At 46.4% G+C, this 15,077-nt stretch overlaps 2 protein-coding genes across 3 annotated transcripts in view; both read right to left on the reverse strand.

Moving 5' to 3' along the window:
* LOC115080928 (zinc finger protein 550-like) overlaps nucleotides 1-7,323 on the reverse strand; it is an 83,031-nt gene extending 75,708 nt beyond the window's left edge. For both annotated transcript variants that reach the window (XM_029585389.1, XM_029585388.1), the window contains exon 1: nucleotides 7,095-7,323. The gene's annotated coding sequence lies outside the window, so the exon portion shown is untranslated. The remainder of the gene's footprint in view (nucleotides 1-7,094) is intronic.
* The window catches only part of LOC115081098 (vomeronasal type-2 receptor 1-like), a 106,536-nt gene continuing 92,749 nt past the window's right edge, over nucleotides 1,291-15,077 (reverse strand). The window contains exons 9-10 of the mRNA XM_029585612.1: nucleotides 8,821-8,906; nucleotides 1,291-1,926 (exon numbers count right to left, since the gene is read on the reverse strand). Coding sequence (XP_029441472.1) covers nucleotides 1,291-1,926; nucleotides 8,821-8,906 — 722 coding nt within the window. The remainder of the gene's footprint in view (nucleotides 1,927-8,820; nucleotides 8,907-15,077) is intronic.

The raw sequence follows: 15,077 nt of genomic DNA on the forward strand, positions 1-15,077 counted from the left end.
ATCGCTTGGTGGGGATATTGCCACGAATAAACATGGTTGTTTCTATAATCGGCTTCGTCTCGCTTAAATTTCTCTAACTTAGTATTTTTAAGATCTTTTGTAAAAACATCAACATTTTTTTTAAAATCCTCGTGGATAATATCAAAACAAATATCATGTTTTTTCAAAAAGTCCAATTGCGTATCCAATTCACATTTCAATTTTTCTTCTCTCTTCTTCGCTGTTTTAATTATGAGAATCATCAGGTCCAGCGAGCATTTGTTTAAAATGGCCTCCCAACAGTTCATAAATTCTGAGTCCTCTCGGTACATGCTCGGTGGTTTGTTAATACGTAACCCTCTGGGTATACGTTTAAAACGGCAGTAATCCAATAATGTAGATGCATGCAAGGTACTTCTAATGAGTCCTTTACTTATGCTGATGGCTTGCTCCCACTTTTTAAGAAGATCATCAAACACTTCATCATTTTTGAAGAAAGGTTCTGAAGGCAGAAGGTCATTCAGTTCTCCTTCTGTGAAGCTTAAAACATCCTTCCAGGGGGAAAAAGACATGATCCTTGAAAGGGAAGGACCCAAAAAGCACGAAGGAAGGCGATCTATAATAGCCGTCAGGATGAAAGAAAAGAAATAGATGCCTGTAGTCTTAAAACAATCCTTTATTGCAGTGGAGACACAAGGGTAGCCCGACTCTGGCCGAGTTTCGCCGTTTCAAAATTTTTCAGCAAATCAAAGGGGTGGCCATGGGTTCTACGATGGCGCCCTCTATTGCCAACCTGTCGAGCAGAGACTTGTCTCGGAGCTGGACCCGAGGGTCTGGGCCCTCGGAATCTTCGATTCCCCTTGAAGCAGGACACGAAGATAGGAAACTCTTCCCTCTTGGCCTGTCCTCAGGCAACTTATGGACCTTATTCTCTCCCAGAGACTTGATCATTTCCTCAAGATCCTTGCCGGAGAGTAACTTTCTCTTAAAAGGCAAAGATCCCAACTGTGCCTTGGAGGAAACATCAGTCGACCAATTTCTCAACCAGAGGAGGCGCCGGGCCGACACCGCCGACATCATAGTCTGAGAAGAGGTCCCGAGGAGGTCATATAAGGCATCAGCACTGTACACCACAACGGCCTCCGGCCGTGCCGCCTGGAGGGCCTCAGCCTCAGAAAAAGACTTGTCGCCTTGCAGCTGCTGAACCCAGCGAAGACCAGCTCGCAGCATGAAACTGCCACACATGGCGGACCGAGCGCAGAGTGCAGAAACCTCAAAGATCTTCTTGAATTGTACCTCCAGTTTTTTTTTTTATCCTGAAGATCCTTTAAAGCTGCTGCTTTGGTGACCAGAATGGTGGTCTTTTTGGTGACTGCAGAAACTGCAGCATCCAGCTTGGGAACCTTGAGCAGGTCGAGAACCTCCTTGGGCAATGGATACAATTTGTCCATCGCCCTTCAAACAGGTGTCAGGAGTATTCCACTCTCTGAACAGAAGAGCACCAACTGAACTATGGAACAGGAAGGAGTTTGCAGGACCATGGAGGCCAACCATGACCAGGTCCACCGCCCCCAGATTGGAATCCTGTGGCGGGACTTCAATGCCCAACTCCTCCAACACTGCTGGAATAAGTGGGCTCAGCTCCTCCTTATGGAATAAATGGACCACCTTAGGGTAATCACCCTCGAGGGATGTACCCTGCAAGAAGGACGGATCCGGATCCAGCGGACTGACCCCAGGCCTGGACTCCTGGGAATCTGCTCCCTGGGCCCCTTCGGTATCAAAGGCTGTCAAGGAAGAATCCATAGCAACTGCGGGCATTGCAGCCCTCAGGAGCCGCAGGACCCTAGAGGACCTGCGGCCACGGAGGTCCTGGACTTTTAGGCGAACTGCCCCGGGGCCTCCTTGGATGCACCCAGACGTGCAGCCTTCCTGGCCTTTAAAGGCCTTTAAAGGAGTACAAACTCAGAAGAAAATGAAGACGACGAATCCGAAGGATCCCTGGGGTCCTCCTCGTTGCCAGGAGGGCCCCCAGAGGCCTGGGGCTCCGGAGACAATGGGGAAGAGAGATCTGAACTCCCCTTCACGGCCTGCTCTGCTCGTGTCACCCACAGAGCTCCCCGACGCCCCCCCCCCCCCCCCCCCCCCGGGAGGCATCGGGAGCAAAGGCTGATGCGGGAAAGACCCGACCGTGCATCCCGGCAAGAAGAACAGGTCGCCTCACGCAGCATCCATAAGCGAGACCGGGACCCCTTCTGATCTAATGCCGCACGGGAGAGAGGCCGAATAAGGCAGGGGAGAGAAGAGAAAAGCTACAATGCTGGCTGCCAGACGACGGGACTAAAGAACGGTGAAAACGCACTGCCCCCGAAGGAAAGAAACAAACGTCTCACTGTAGGTGCTGTATTTTTTACTCCAAACTTTAACAAACATTAATAAACAAAAGGAAAAAAAGGGGCACTTTCCTTAAAAAAGTAGCAGCAGGCTTCTGAAGAGGCGACTGGCTGTGAAGATCCCACAGGGCAAGTGATCCAGAACCTCCAAGTATCAGCCAGGGATCCAAGCAACACAGGGTCCCCGACCCCCTGCTCTCAAGCCTCACATACCAGAAGGGATGACCCCCCCCACCAGGGTCTAACAACCTTCTGGGAGGCGTAGACAGAAGCCTATGTGCCCTTTCTGGGGTGTTTTTTTTTTGGGGGGGGGGTTTATAGTCAGACTGCTGGCTTTGCGTCTCCACCATCTGCTGGAGTCCGAAAAATACCTGGGGACTGCAGGAGGCACGTCTTAAGTGTCAGTAAAACTTTCTCTGACTCCATCTGCTGGAGGGGAGGCAAAACCTAGGAGTCTGGACTGATCTGGGTACGTACAGGGAACCAAATTTTCTTTTCCCTGTACGTACCCAGATCAGTCTAGGCTCCTGGGATGTACCCAAGCTTCCCTAAATGGGGTGGGACTAAGTGAGTCCCGCTCGAAGAACACTCTCACCAAAGCCCATGGCTTCTGGGGCCTGGACATCTAGTCAGTGGTGCTTGGCAAAAGCATGCAAAGTCTTCCGAAGCAGAAAGCCTGTGAGGGATTCAGTTGGACCGTTAGATGATCGAGGGGTTAAAGGAGCAATTAGAGAAGATAAGGCCATCGCGGAAAGATTACATTTTTTTTTGCTTCAGTTTTTACTGAAGAGGATGTTGAGGAGATACCCGTATCAGAGGTTTTCATGGGTAATGATTCAGATGGACTGAACCAAGTCACGGTGAACATAGAAAATGTGGTAGGCCTGATTGACAAACTGAAGAGTAGTAAATCACCTGGACCGGATGGTATACACCCCAGAGTTCTGAAGGAACTAAAAAATGAAATTTCAGACCTATTAGTAAAAATTTGTAACCTATCATTAAAATCATCCATTGTACCGGAAGACTGGAGGATAGCTAATGTAACCCCAATATTTAAAAAGGGCTCCAGGGGCGATCCGGGAAACTACAGACCAGTTAGCCTGACTTCAGTGCCAGGAAAAATAGTGGAAAGTGTTCTAAACATCAAAATCACAGAACATATAGAAAGACATGGTTTAATGGAACAAAGTCAGCATGGCTTTACCCAGGGCAAGTCTTGCCTCACAAATCTGCTTCACGTTTTTGAAGGAGTTAATAAACATGTGGATAAAGGTGAACCGGTAGATATAGTATACTTGGATTTTCAGAAGGCGTTTCACAAAGTTCCTCATGAGAGGCTTCTAGGAAAAAGTTCCTCATGAGAGGCTTCTAGGAAAAGTAAGGGCTCAGGAGATATTGAAGGAGGGAAAATTGCCTCCTCTTCTGCGCGGCAGCCGAAAACGTAGAGCAGATAGCCGCCGTTCGCGGGTCATCTACATGCTGCCGTGGTGAAGAGAGCCCACCAGACTCGCGGTGCCCGCGGGACCCAGATGCTTCCTTCCCCGACGAAGCTCTCCCCCAGAGAGGCATCGGTTGTCCCGGGAGAGGCGCGCATGCGCTTCTCCACAAACTGAACAGGAGGAACCATGCGGCATCTCGCAGCAGAGAGCCGCCGCATCAAGGCACCAAAAAAGAACTAAGATCGCTGCACCGTGACCAAACTGCCGCTCCCCAACGCCCGCTATCAAAGGGCAAAGTGCTGAAACTTTTAAACACTTCCCTTCAAGAGTGGCAGCAGGCTCTGGTCGCTGGAACCTCCAGTACTCACCCTGACTGATGCCAAGAAAGAGCAATTGGGGTTCCCAACCCCCCTGCTCGCATGCCTTGCTAACCAGGGGGCCGATGCAATATTAAATGCGGAAAGTGGGTGCTGACTTTTCAGCACCCGTTTTAATGCGTGCATGGCGCCCACAAGGGGGGGCGTCATGCAATAAACAAATTAGGGGTTCACGCTAGCAAGGAGGCGTCAGGGTCGCTTGCGTGACCTTAGCGCCTCCTTGCTAACGCAACCCCGCGGTTACCGGCGGTCTGCCGGTTATGAACACTGACGCCGATAAACTCGATGTCCGTTCTCATAACCGCAGCCGGCCGGTTATCAAAACCGACGCCGATATGCAGCCGACAGAGGTTTTTTTTTTTTCTTTTTTTGTTTAACTTTTAAACCTGTACAGAAAAGCAGTTTTTTCTGCTTTCTGTACTTTTTTTCCAACGCGCTCAGCTATTAACGCTTGCTCCAGGCAGGCGTTAATAGCTGAGTGATAAATGTGCGTCTCAGTCGCACATTTATATTTTTGCATTTGGAGTGAATGAGTAATAGCCTCATTCACGTGCATTTGCATGTGATGAGCGCTATCTCATTCACTCCGCGGACGCGCATTAAATAGGCGCTAAGCCCCCTATTGCATTAGGGGATGGATTAGCGCCTATTTAACCCGCATCCAACTGCGGGTTATACAGTGTGCTCGGCTGAGCGCACTATATTGTATCAGCCCCCAGGGAGGATGGTCCCACCAGGGAGGCTCAATACATTCCAAAACCTACTTTGTCTCCTTTTTTTGTTGTTGTTGGGAGACTGCAGACTGAGAAGTACTGAGAGACTGCAGGTGGCACCTCGAGTTAAGTGGCAATGTCAGTAAATCTTTCTCTGTCTCCATCTGCTGGAGGGGAGGCAAAACCCAGGAGTCTGGACTGATCTGGATACGTACGAAGAACTGCTATTTCTCAAGGACCCGGTCTCTTTCTAGGTAACCAAGTTATGCAAGTTGACCGGAATTATGGTCCAAACATGTCCACAGATACACCCAAGAAAATTTTAGAAACCTGGCCTGTTGGCAGCACTCAAGGACCCGGGAATGGAGAGGTCATGCAATCTACGCTCTAAGCCAGGGAGGCACTTGGCGAGGGTGGCCAGCAGGTTTTCAGGATGTCCACATGCAAGACTCATCAGATGTATTTGGGTGGGGCAGGACTTGATGTGTATTAGCAGAGAGGCTGATCCAGTCCTGGGCTTGCTCTATGTTGCATTCTGGGAAATATAGTTCCCTACCCTTTTTTAAGGGACAGTAGAATTAGACCTGCCCAGAAGCCAAAGGGAAGGAAGATAACCTGGATAAGCCTCTTTGGCCTAAAAATCAATAGTCTTTCCATAGATGCTAACGGCTCTGAATGCAAATGGGGTCATATGTTATTCAGAACCACACAGGGGAGTGTTGGGGTGACCCAAGCGATTTGTGTTCCCCCCAAATTGTAATCTGTGAATAATACGTGGTAGAAGGTGGGAAGGGATTGCAGAGAGGTGTGTTTGGGATAGAAGGGGGCGCACGAAACAGCGTTCTGGGGGCAATCCGAGACTGCTGTTAACGAACAGGGGCATGACAAAAGGAACGGTGTCAAAAAGAGAACTGTAAAGCAGAGTCAAAAGCCCATTGATCCAGAAGGAAGGTAAGAAGAAAGCAATCTGATCGCTATAAAGGACAACCCAGTCCGGGATTTCAATGCTCCCAACCACCGGTGCATGCTGGGACAGGTCAACTGGCTTACTGAAAATGAAAATAACGGAATTGAATGAATAGGAAGGGGGGAGAACATAAGAACATAAGAACATGCCATACTGGGTCAGACCAAGGGTCCATCAAGCCCAGCATCCTGTTTCCAACAGTGGCCAATCCAGGCCATAAGAACCTGGCAAGTACCCAAAAACTAAGTCTATCCCATGTTACCATTGCTAATGGCAGTGGCTATTCTCTAAGTGAACTTAATAGCAGGTAATGGACTTCTCCTCCAAGAACTTATCCAATCCTTTTTTAAACACAGCTATACTAACTGCACTAATCACATCCTCTGGCAACAAATTCCAGAGTTTAATTGTGCGTTGAGTAAAAAAGAACTTTCTCCGATTAGTTTTAAATGTGCCCCATGCTAACTTCATGGAGTGCCCCCTAGTCTTTCTACTATCCGAAAGAGTAAATAACCGATTCACATCTACCCGTTCTAGACCTCTCATGATTTTAAACACCTCTATCATATCCCCCCTCAGCCGTCTCTTCTCCAAGCTGAAAAGTCCTAACCTCTTTAGTCTTTCCTCATAGGGGAGCTGTTCCATCCCCTTTATCATTTTGGTAGCCCTTCTCTGTACCTTCTCCATCGCAATTATATCTTTTTTGAGATGCGGCGACCAGAATTGTACACAGTATTCAAGGTGCGGTCTCACCATGGAGTGATACAGAGGCAATATGACATTTTCCGTTTTATTCACCATTCCCTTTCTAATAATTCCCAACATTCTGTTTGCATTTTTGACTGCCGCAGCACACTGAGCTGACGATTTCAATGTGTTATCCACTATGACACCTAGATCTCTTTCTTCGGTTGTAGCACCTAATATGGAACCCAACATCGTGTAACTATAGCATGGATTATTTTTCCCTATACGCATCACCTTGCACTTATCCACATTAAATTTCATCTGCCATTTGGATGCCCAATTTTCCAGTCTCACAAGGTCTTCCTGCAATTTATCACAATCTGCTTGTGATTTAACTACTCTGCCCCATCCCAAGACCCTGCTAGAAACAAGGCATTCTTTTGATCTGCTATCTTGGCTTCCCTTTCGCCTTCCCGTCAACAGATGTTTGCAATAAAAGGAACGTAGGAGAACGGAAGATTAAGGTAAGTACTCACCGCCTGAAAACCTCTAGCAGGTCTCCCTGAATCCGAATCTTTCCCCCAAAGAGGGGACTGAACCTCAGCCCCTGCTCTTCCCACCGTCCAAATACATATACACTTCTCCCCTCCCTCCCCCTTTAACACTCTTTGCTACTTCTTTAAGAAGGGGGTCGGTGACGTCACGCAGCGAGGATGATATCACCAGCCCGGCTGAAGGGAGAACGGTGCATTCTGGGGGAGAAAGCCAAAGGGGGACGAGTTTTTTTTCTTCATCGCGCACGCGCAAATCGGAAAGGAAGGACGGGACGCCTAGGGGGGGGCAGGCAGAATGCTTTGCATTCTGGGAGAAGTAAGGCGGGCGTGGAGCATGTGCGCATGAGAGGTGTGGCTTCTGAGCCCTTCCCCTCCTCGGCTGATTCGTCCTTGACGGACGCTCCGCCTGCTTCGCGAGAAGGTTTGCCAGCGGTCTCCTGGTTGGTTACTCAGATGCCAGCTCCTGAGAGGCCAGACGTCATTCTCTCTCTTGATTGGCCAACGTCTTGCGCGCGGCAGGCTGAAGCTGTGTTCGTGGATTGGCTGCGCTTGGGCTGGATGGGCGGGTGTAAGGGTTTGGGATGGCGGGGGAAATGAAATACATGAAAGCCCAAGTGCTTAGCAGGCTGTACCTTAGAATTGGACTAACTGAATAGATTTCTTGACTAGTTTTCGCGCGCTAATACGCTCTTCATATCCGAATGGCGTGAGCGAAAGATGAGGTCAGAAAAAATATAAGTAGTGTAGGAAATGGCGGCAGAGAAAGACCACGTAGTAGTATTCTCTTTGGCTTAGAAGGCTAGATTTAAGCATGTTAGGTAAACAACTACATGCATATCCCCTGAAACCTCAGTTAACAACAATACCTAACAAATCAGAGGTCTAAGGCAAACTCTATGCCAAGCTATAATTTTATTTTTCACAAACCCTATTACAATAATCATTTACAAAAATTATTTTATAGTAATAGTAGACCACTACCCTATCCTATAAATACCCATTACCTTCCATAGCTAAAAATAATCTCTTCTCGCTTTACCCTACAATCACCACAAACATACCATACATGTGTCTCACACTCATACATTCATCCATATATAAAACCTATTTGTTACTGAATGAAAAATGTCTTTTATATCTCTCAAGCAGCATAATCCTATCAACGGATGTTCTTTTTATCAAAATTCGCCCTTTCCAGAAGAGTGGACTCGACTGACACAAAAAGAATATCTGTTTACAATGTTGTGTTGTGTGAGAGATATAAAAAGTGAATTTTCATTGTAAAAATTACACTGCTGGAAGGGGAGAATTTTGATAAAAAGAACATCCGTTGATAGCTCTAATCTGTATAGCCTCATCTCATAGGAGAGTCGTTCTATCCCCTTCATCATTTTGGTTACCCTTTTCTGTACTTTTTCTAGTTCCACTCTCTTTGAACTGGGGCGACCAGAACTGCACACATTACTCAAGCTGTGGTCAGACCATGGATCAATGCAAGAGGCATTGTGATATCTTCTGTTTCTTGTTCATACCCCAGATCAGTCCAGACAAGTGGTGTTAGGTTCCTTCATGGCCATCCCTCCTGTTGAGCAGGGAAGGGAAGGGGGGGGGGGGGGTTGGTAATCCCAAGCCAAGCTCAACTCTTGATTTCAAGGGGGAGCAAAAGCCAGGGGTCCTGTTTCCCTCGCTCCCTCTGAGGCCTTCTCACCTTCCCACTGACTTGATCTGCCAAGAGCAGCCAGAAGCAGGAAAGTATATCTTCCTTTTTCTCTTTGGGCAGCTCGGTGACTATCACTTAAAAAAAAAAAAACCAAACACAAAAACTTTTGTCAGGGCTTTGGTCAGCTGTGTCTGTGCGGTAAGCTTCCTTGGGGGGGGGGGGGAGAAGGGACATGCGTGGTTTGGCTACAGCACCCAGGGTCGGGACAGTATCGGCAGGAGTGTCGCAGCATTTTCAGCACAGTCGAGTTATTTTTGCCGCAGGCTGAGGAGCATGGGAAAGTTTGTCGGGCCTGTGGTGTGAGGCGATGGTGCCTCAGTGGGGCCTCTTTGTTTGCCGGTTGTGCCTCAGAAGGGGAAGGGGTTCCACGGAAGACTCAGCAGGCGGTCACTGCGTGTGTTCATCAGGTCCCATTCAGGAGGCCCCAGGGAGGTTGGAGGAGACAGCAGCCATGTTGCCTCCACATGGCAGGAGGCCTGCAGTTGTTAGAGAGTTCAGAGACTCCCCCTCCCCCACTGTCTCCAATGCAGCAAGGACCTGTAGAGCAGTGGTCCCCAACCCGGTCCTGGGGGCCCACCAGCCAGTCGGGTTTTCAGGATATCCACAATGAATATGCATGAGAGAAAATTTGCATGCACTGCCTCCATGATTTAACCCAACCCTGACAGTCTCTAGTCTACAAAGGTTGGCATTTGGTTCTTTCATTCCAGAGACATCTCCAAGGCTTATAAATGTTATCTCAAAGTTTGATAATTCCAGATTGACTGAGGGCAGTCATATGATGAGTTATCCATGTTTCGTCTGTATCACAACCTTGGGGTACTTAACCTTTACCTCTGTGCTGGCAAGCTCTTTCAGCTATCTCAGAGAGTTGGCTCCATTTTGCCTCCATCTGAAGAAAGGGTCAAAGGAAAGATAATTCTCTGCCCTTCTCTCCAGGAAACAATAGGTCCAGTAGCTGAATTCATTGCAGAGACTGACTTGGTGGGTTCACGGTGACTGTTTGCTTTATTCACATCAAACTACTTAACTTGCTTTATTCACATCAAACTACTTAACTTGAGCTGTAAAGTAGATTGGAACTACTGCAATCCAGGACACTATTGCTGTTGCCATTCAGAACAAGATTTGAACTTCACCATGAACTGAAAACTTTAATTTGTTGTGTTATTTTGTAAAATAGAAAAAATTATGCAACTGTTTGTTCAAGGGGTCAATTCCTGATAGTCTAAGGGTTCTTTAGAAAGAGATCGATCAGGTGGTGTAGTGGAGCGCAGGTGAAAGCTCTCAGAAAGGGCCATCAAATCCTCTCTGTAGGAGCTGATTTTAGTATACTCCAGATCCTGGAATAAATTCAGACACTCTAAAAGTGTGTTTCCAAAGTGAGTCTAACATTTATTTATAAGAAAAGAACAATTGAGTGTACACAGCTATGCTGAGCTTTTGGGTTCAGATTCACAATTCCAACAGGCAAGTTTAGATTTCATTTTATCCCTAGTTCCAGATCATATTCTTATAATGAAGCTTAAAGATTTGATAGCGTTTTGCTTCTCCCAGCCTTTATATGGTTATAAAATCATCTCCTTCCTCTCGCAGGGTTCAGTGAATCCTGTCTGTTCCAGAGTTATACCAAATCTTAGAGCCCACCAAACACATTACAGTTCTAATAATTATTTAGATTTATACTCCACTACTTCAAAGTGGATTACATTCAGGGACTGGAGGTATTTCCCTGTCCCCAGAGGGCTTATAATCTAAGTTAGTACTTGAGTTAATCGAGAGTAAAGCAACTTGCCCAAGATCACAAGGAATGATAGCAGGACTCGAACCCTAGTCTCCTCATTTATAAGCCTATTGCTTTAACCACTAGGCTACTTCTCCACTCCAAATAGAAATGAAGGGAGTCAGCAAGCCAAATGCTTGCAACCGGACTCTATCACTGCTGGTCTTGATCATGCACCCAAGGATTGTTTATTTGTTCTATTTTTTTTTTTCAAGAATAACTTTTCTTGAGAAAAATAGATGGCCTCAACTCAAGACTGAAATATCATGGCTTTCACTGTCCCATGTGTCATCCTGCTGCTGTAATATTTATTTATTCAATACTTTTTCTATACCGGCATTCGTGGTTACATCAAACCGGTTTACATCCAAACTAAAGGTGGAAAATACATAAAACAGGTACTGGGGAAGGGACAAAGGAGAAAAAGGCCAAGTGGTAGCTTAAACAAAGCAACAAATAATATAATAAAACTAACAAGCAGCAATAACACAAACTATATACATCAGTAATAATGCTCAGGATTGCTTTGAGAAGTTACACTCATGAAAAAACAATGTGCTGTAACGATCTCATGGACACTCAAGCGGCAATGGGCAAGTGTTGGTGTTTAAGAACAATTCAAAAGAATGAATGAGACGATTGGATGCTAAATATCAAATCAAACGAGAAATGTTTGCACCCAGAAATGCAACACATGCCTTTGATGTGACAAAGAAGAACACCATGTGTTGCCTAGATTGTGCATCTGAAGTTTATTTCCTCCAATTAAACAAGTTGTTGAGATTCAAAAGTGCATTTCTGGGTGCAAGCATTTCTTGTTTGATTTGGTATTTAAGAACAACCAATCTCCATTATCTCGTATGGTTGCTAAATTGCTTCACTGCTCATCTCAGCAAAAGATAAAACAACATTTATATATTTTTCATTGGCAGCTCAAGGCATTGAAGGCAAGTTACATTCAGCTACAATGGGCATTTTCCCTGTAGTCTAAGGCTGTACCTGAGGCAATGGAGGGGAAAGTGACTTACACAGAGTCATGAGAAGCATCCGTGGGATTTGACTCCTGAGCTTCCCTGGTTCTCAGCCCACTCTTATAACTACTAGGGTAGATCATAGACTAGTATCACGTTGTTTGTTCCCTTGAATGGTGTATTTGCCTTGCTGTGTCTCATGGATATCTCTTTGGTCATCATGCTCCCCTTCCCCCCTCCCCCGCTTAAGGAGAGTGCTCTTAAAACACAAGCGATGCCTTTAATTGTATGTGAAATATTCTATGTCAAATTTGTATGCTTGGCTGCTAATTTGTTCAGTCTGTCAGTAATGTTTAGCTACCTCAATTGATAACTGCCAGTCTAAAGTCCTCCTGTGTTGCGGTCCCGACCGCTTCCCTTCTGTTAGGGCCCAAGCCCGCCTACCTCCGCTTCAGGGATCACCGCATTCCGCCCGCTCCAGACCCCGGGGGCTTCTCTCACTCCACGTGGCGGCCGCCATTACGTGCCTGCTTCCTGTCAGTGCCGCGTGCGAGGACGTCCGTCTTGAACGCTCAGCTCCCGGAAGCCTGGCCCCGCCCGCGCCGCTGGCGTCACGCCCAAGTCCCGATATAACCGGCGCTCGAACTCTCTCTCATCGCCTTGCAACGAGGTTCACAACTCCGTAGTTGTTCTTAGTTGCATTCCTGGTGATCTTCAGCCTGCTGCCTGCCTCCGACTCCGGTTTGCCTCTGACTCCGCTTCAGCCTGCTGCCTGCCACCGACTCCGGTTTGCTTCTGACTTCCGCCTCAGCCTGCAGCCTGCCTCCGACTCCGGTTTGCTCCTGACTCCGCTTCAGCCTACAGCCAACCTCCGACTCCGGTTTGCTTCTGTCTCCGCTTCAGCCTGCAGCCAGCCTCTGACTACGGCCTGCTTCCGACTCCGCTTCAGCCTACAGCCTGCTTCAGACTCCGGTTTGCTACAGACTCCGCAGCCGCCCGCTGCCCTGCCTTCAGCCGGCCCTCGGCCCTGTGTAGCCGGTCCCCTGCCTTCTGGGTACCTTGGACTTCCTATCCTTTCTGCTTGCTCTGGTCCCGGCCTACGCCTATCTCAGTCTCTGGACTTTCTGTCTCAGTTCCAAGTCCCGAGGACCCGGGACCCTACGGGCTCCTCCCGGGGGGTCCCGGGTTCCTGGGTGAACTCCTCCAGCCTGTGGCTCTGCCTCCCGGCCTACCCTGCCTCCCTAGGTAGGTCGGCCCAAGGGTCCACTATCTCTCCAGCAGTGTCCAACTGCAACACTCCTGTACAGGGAACAGCAATACCTCTGCGAAGGGACCCTCACAAAAGATTAGAGGAAGAGTTAATTTATTTATATGTTACAGTAGATGCGAATTATGACATGTCTTGTTTGATGATGGAGATGCTTATATGCTCACTAGATTTACAATAATTACTATAATCCCCTCCATCTTTAGCAAAGGGAAGGATGGTATAATCCAGTGCACCTCTGGGATGGGCAGGCTAACAGCGGGAGAAAGTGCCGGAAGGCGTTATTGGTGTTGATTCCAGGATGTAACGGTATGAGGAAGGAGAGCTACATATTTTCAGAACATGAGTGTGAGAAGAAGGCATACTTACAGCTTCACCGGGTTTGGGTCAGATGGAGAGCTGGAACCGTACAGACCGTGATTGGGAGGAGCTATCCAGGAAAGGCCAGCAAGAATGTGCTGGAAGAGAGCTGATAATCCCAGAGTGAGCTAGGGATGGCCAGGTGTGGGGGAGAAAGGAAGAATAATCAAAGCCTGGTTTTTATGCATGGAAATGGCTGTTGTAAAATTGATCCCAGGCTTAGCGCACGTAGCCCAGTTTTGCATGTAATTTTCCATGCCCTGGGAAGAGGCATTCCTGGGTGGTGGTTGTGACTTATGTGCAGACATTTTGATTTTATGCATGCAAGTTACACCACATGAGTTATGTCCCACGAGGAGCAGGGGCAACTTTGTGTGACATAGTTTGTGCACGTAGCAGGCCTATTACCCTGGCATTTTCAAAACGAACATATGCGCAGAAGTTCACTTTGAGAATATTGGCTAAAGTTTGTGGGGTGAATTTTCAAGGAGTTACACACATGAGAAGTAACATATACACAGGTAAGTAGCAGCTACTCGCATGCATGCTATTTTATGAACATCCAACATATGCGCATGTTTTTTACTTTTACGGGAACAATATACACGCGGAGAAAGGAAGCAGTCTAGGAGCATTCCAGGCAGGGGCCAACATTTATGCGCACAAGTTGCTATTTTACACTCGTAGATTTGCCAATTTATGCAGTTTTACACCTGCTAATTATCTTGCATAAGTACATTCAACATATTTATTGTGTACTATTGGTCAGGTAGGAGTTCAAGCTGAAGAATCGGGAGGGTCTCAATGACCTGGAGAAAGACTGGGTGAACGGGTGAAGTAAATGGTAAAGCTGGTCATTTCAATCGCGCATGCATGCTTTAAAATATACCACTTTATGCGAGTAGGTCCTACTTTATATTCACGCAAAATATAAGCGCATATATTTTTTTAAAAGGTAGGAAAAGTACACGTGCTCAAAGCATTGAATGTATTTGGCGTAAACCTACCTAACGCATGTAGGTTGCAGGGTAAAGATACGCATATTTTATAATGTAGGTGTATCCGATACACTTGAGTTATAAAATGCTATTTTAGATCTGCACATGGCTATATTCACACATATATGTCGCCATGCACAGTTGTTTGAAAGATATCCTTCCCGTGTACAAGTTGCATGAAGATTTTATCCTTACTTGCAGAGTTATAAAATTGCTCTATGTCATCTTCTTGATGTAATTGAATGGATTAGAATTAAGGGACTTATACTAAAAAGAGACTTCCAGTGTGAACATCTGGTGACTGAGGATTTGTCAGGGCAATGAGGCAGAAATTACCCTCTGATATTATCAAACAAAGGAGTAATAAACTGGGTGATAAGGAATTTCTGCTAGCAATACTTGGCTGGATATTCATTTATTTATTAAAAAGTTCTTGTAAACCACTCATAGGAAAACAATGGAACGAAGTAGTAACAATTCACATAGACATTTGGTAAGACATACAGTTAAAAAAAAACAAAATCAATATAACAAACTATAAAACACTGATAAAAGCTTCCTGAAATAAAAATGTCTTTAATTATTTCAAAAACCTTAATATCAGATAGTGAACGCAAGTGCCATGACAAGGCGTTCCCCAAAGTGGTACTGAGTACAGAAAATGCTCTTGTTTAAGTTTGCACAAGACAAAAATGTTTAAACGATGGGGTAACCAATAGCATTTCACACTGAGCATGAAAGGATAGACTGTAAATATGCTGTTTCATCTGTGACACATTCCTACTAATCATTATTTGACGTAAAAAGATACATTTTTGAACAATCATATTAAAGACCGTTAGATATAGTGTCTCTGCTCGTTCTAA

Source organism: Rhinatrema bivittatum, chromosome 19 (assembly GCF_901001135.1).
Source record: "Rhinatrema bivittatum chromosome 19, aRhiBiv1.1, whole genome shotgun sequence".
Classification (NCBI taxonomy): Eukaryota; Metazoa; Chordata; class Amphibia; order Gymnophiona; family Rhinatrematidae; genus Rhinatrema; species Rhinatrema bivittatum.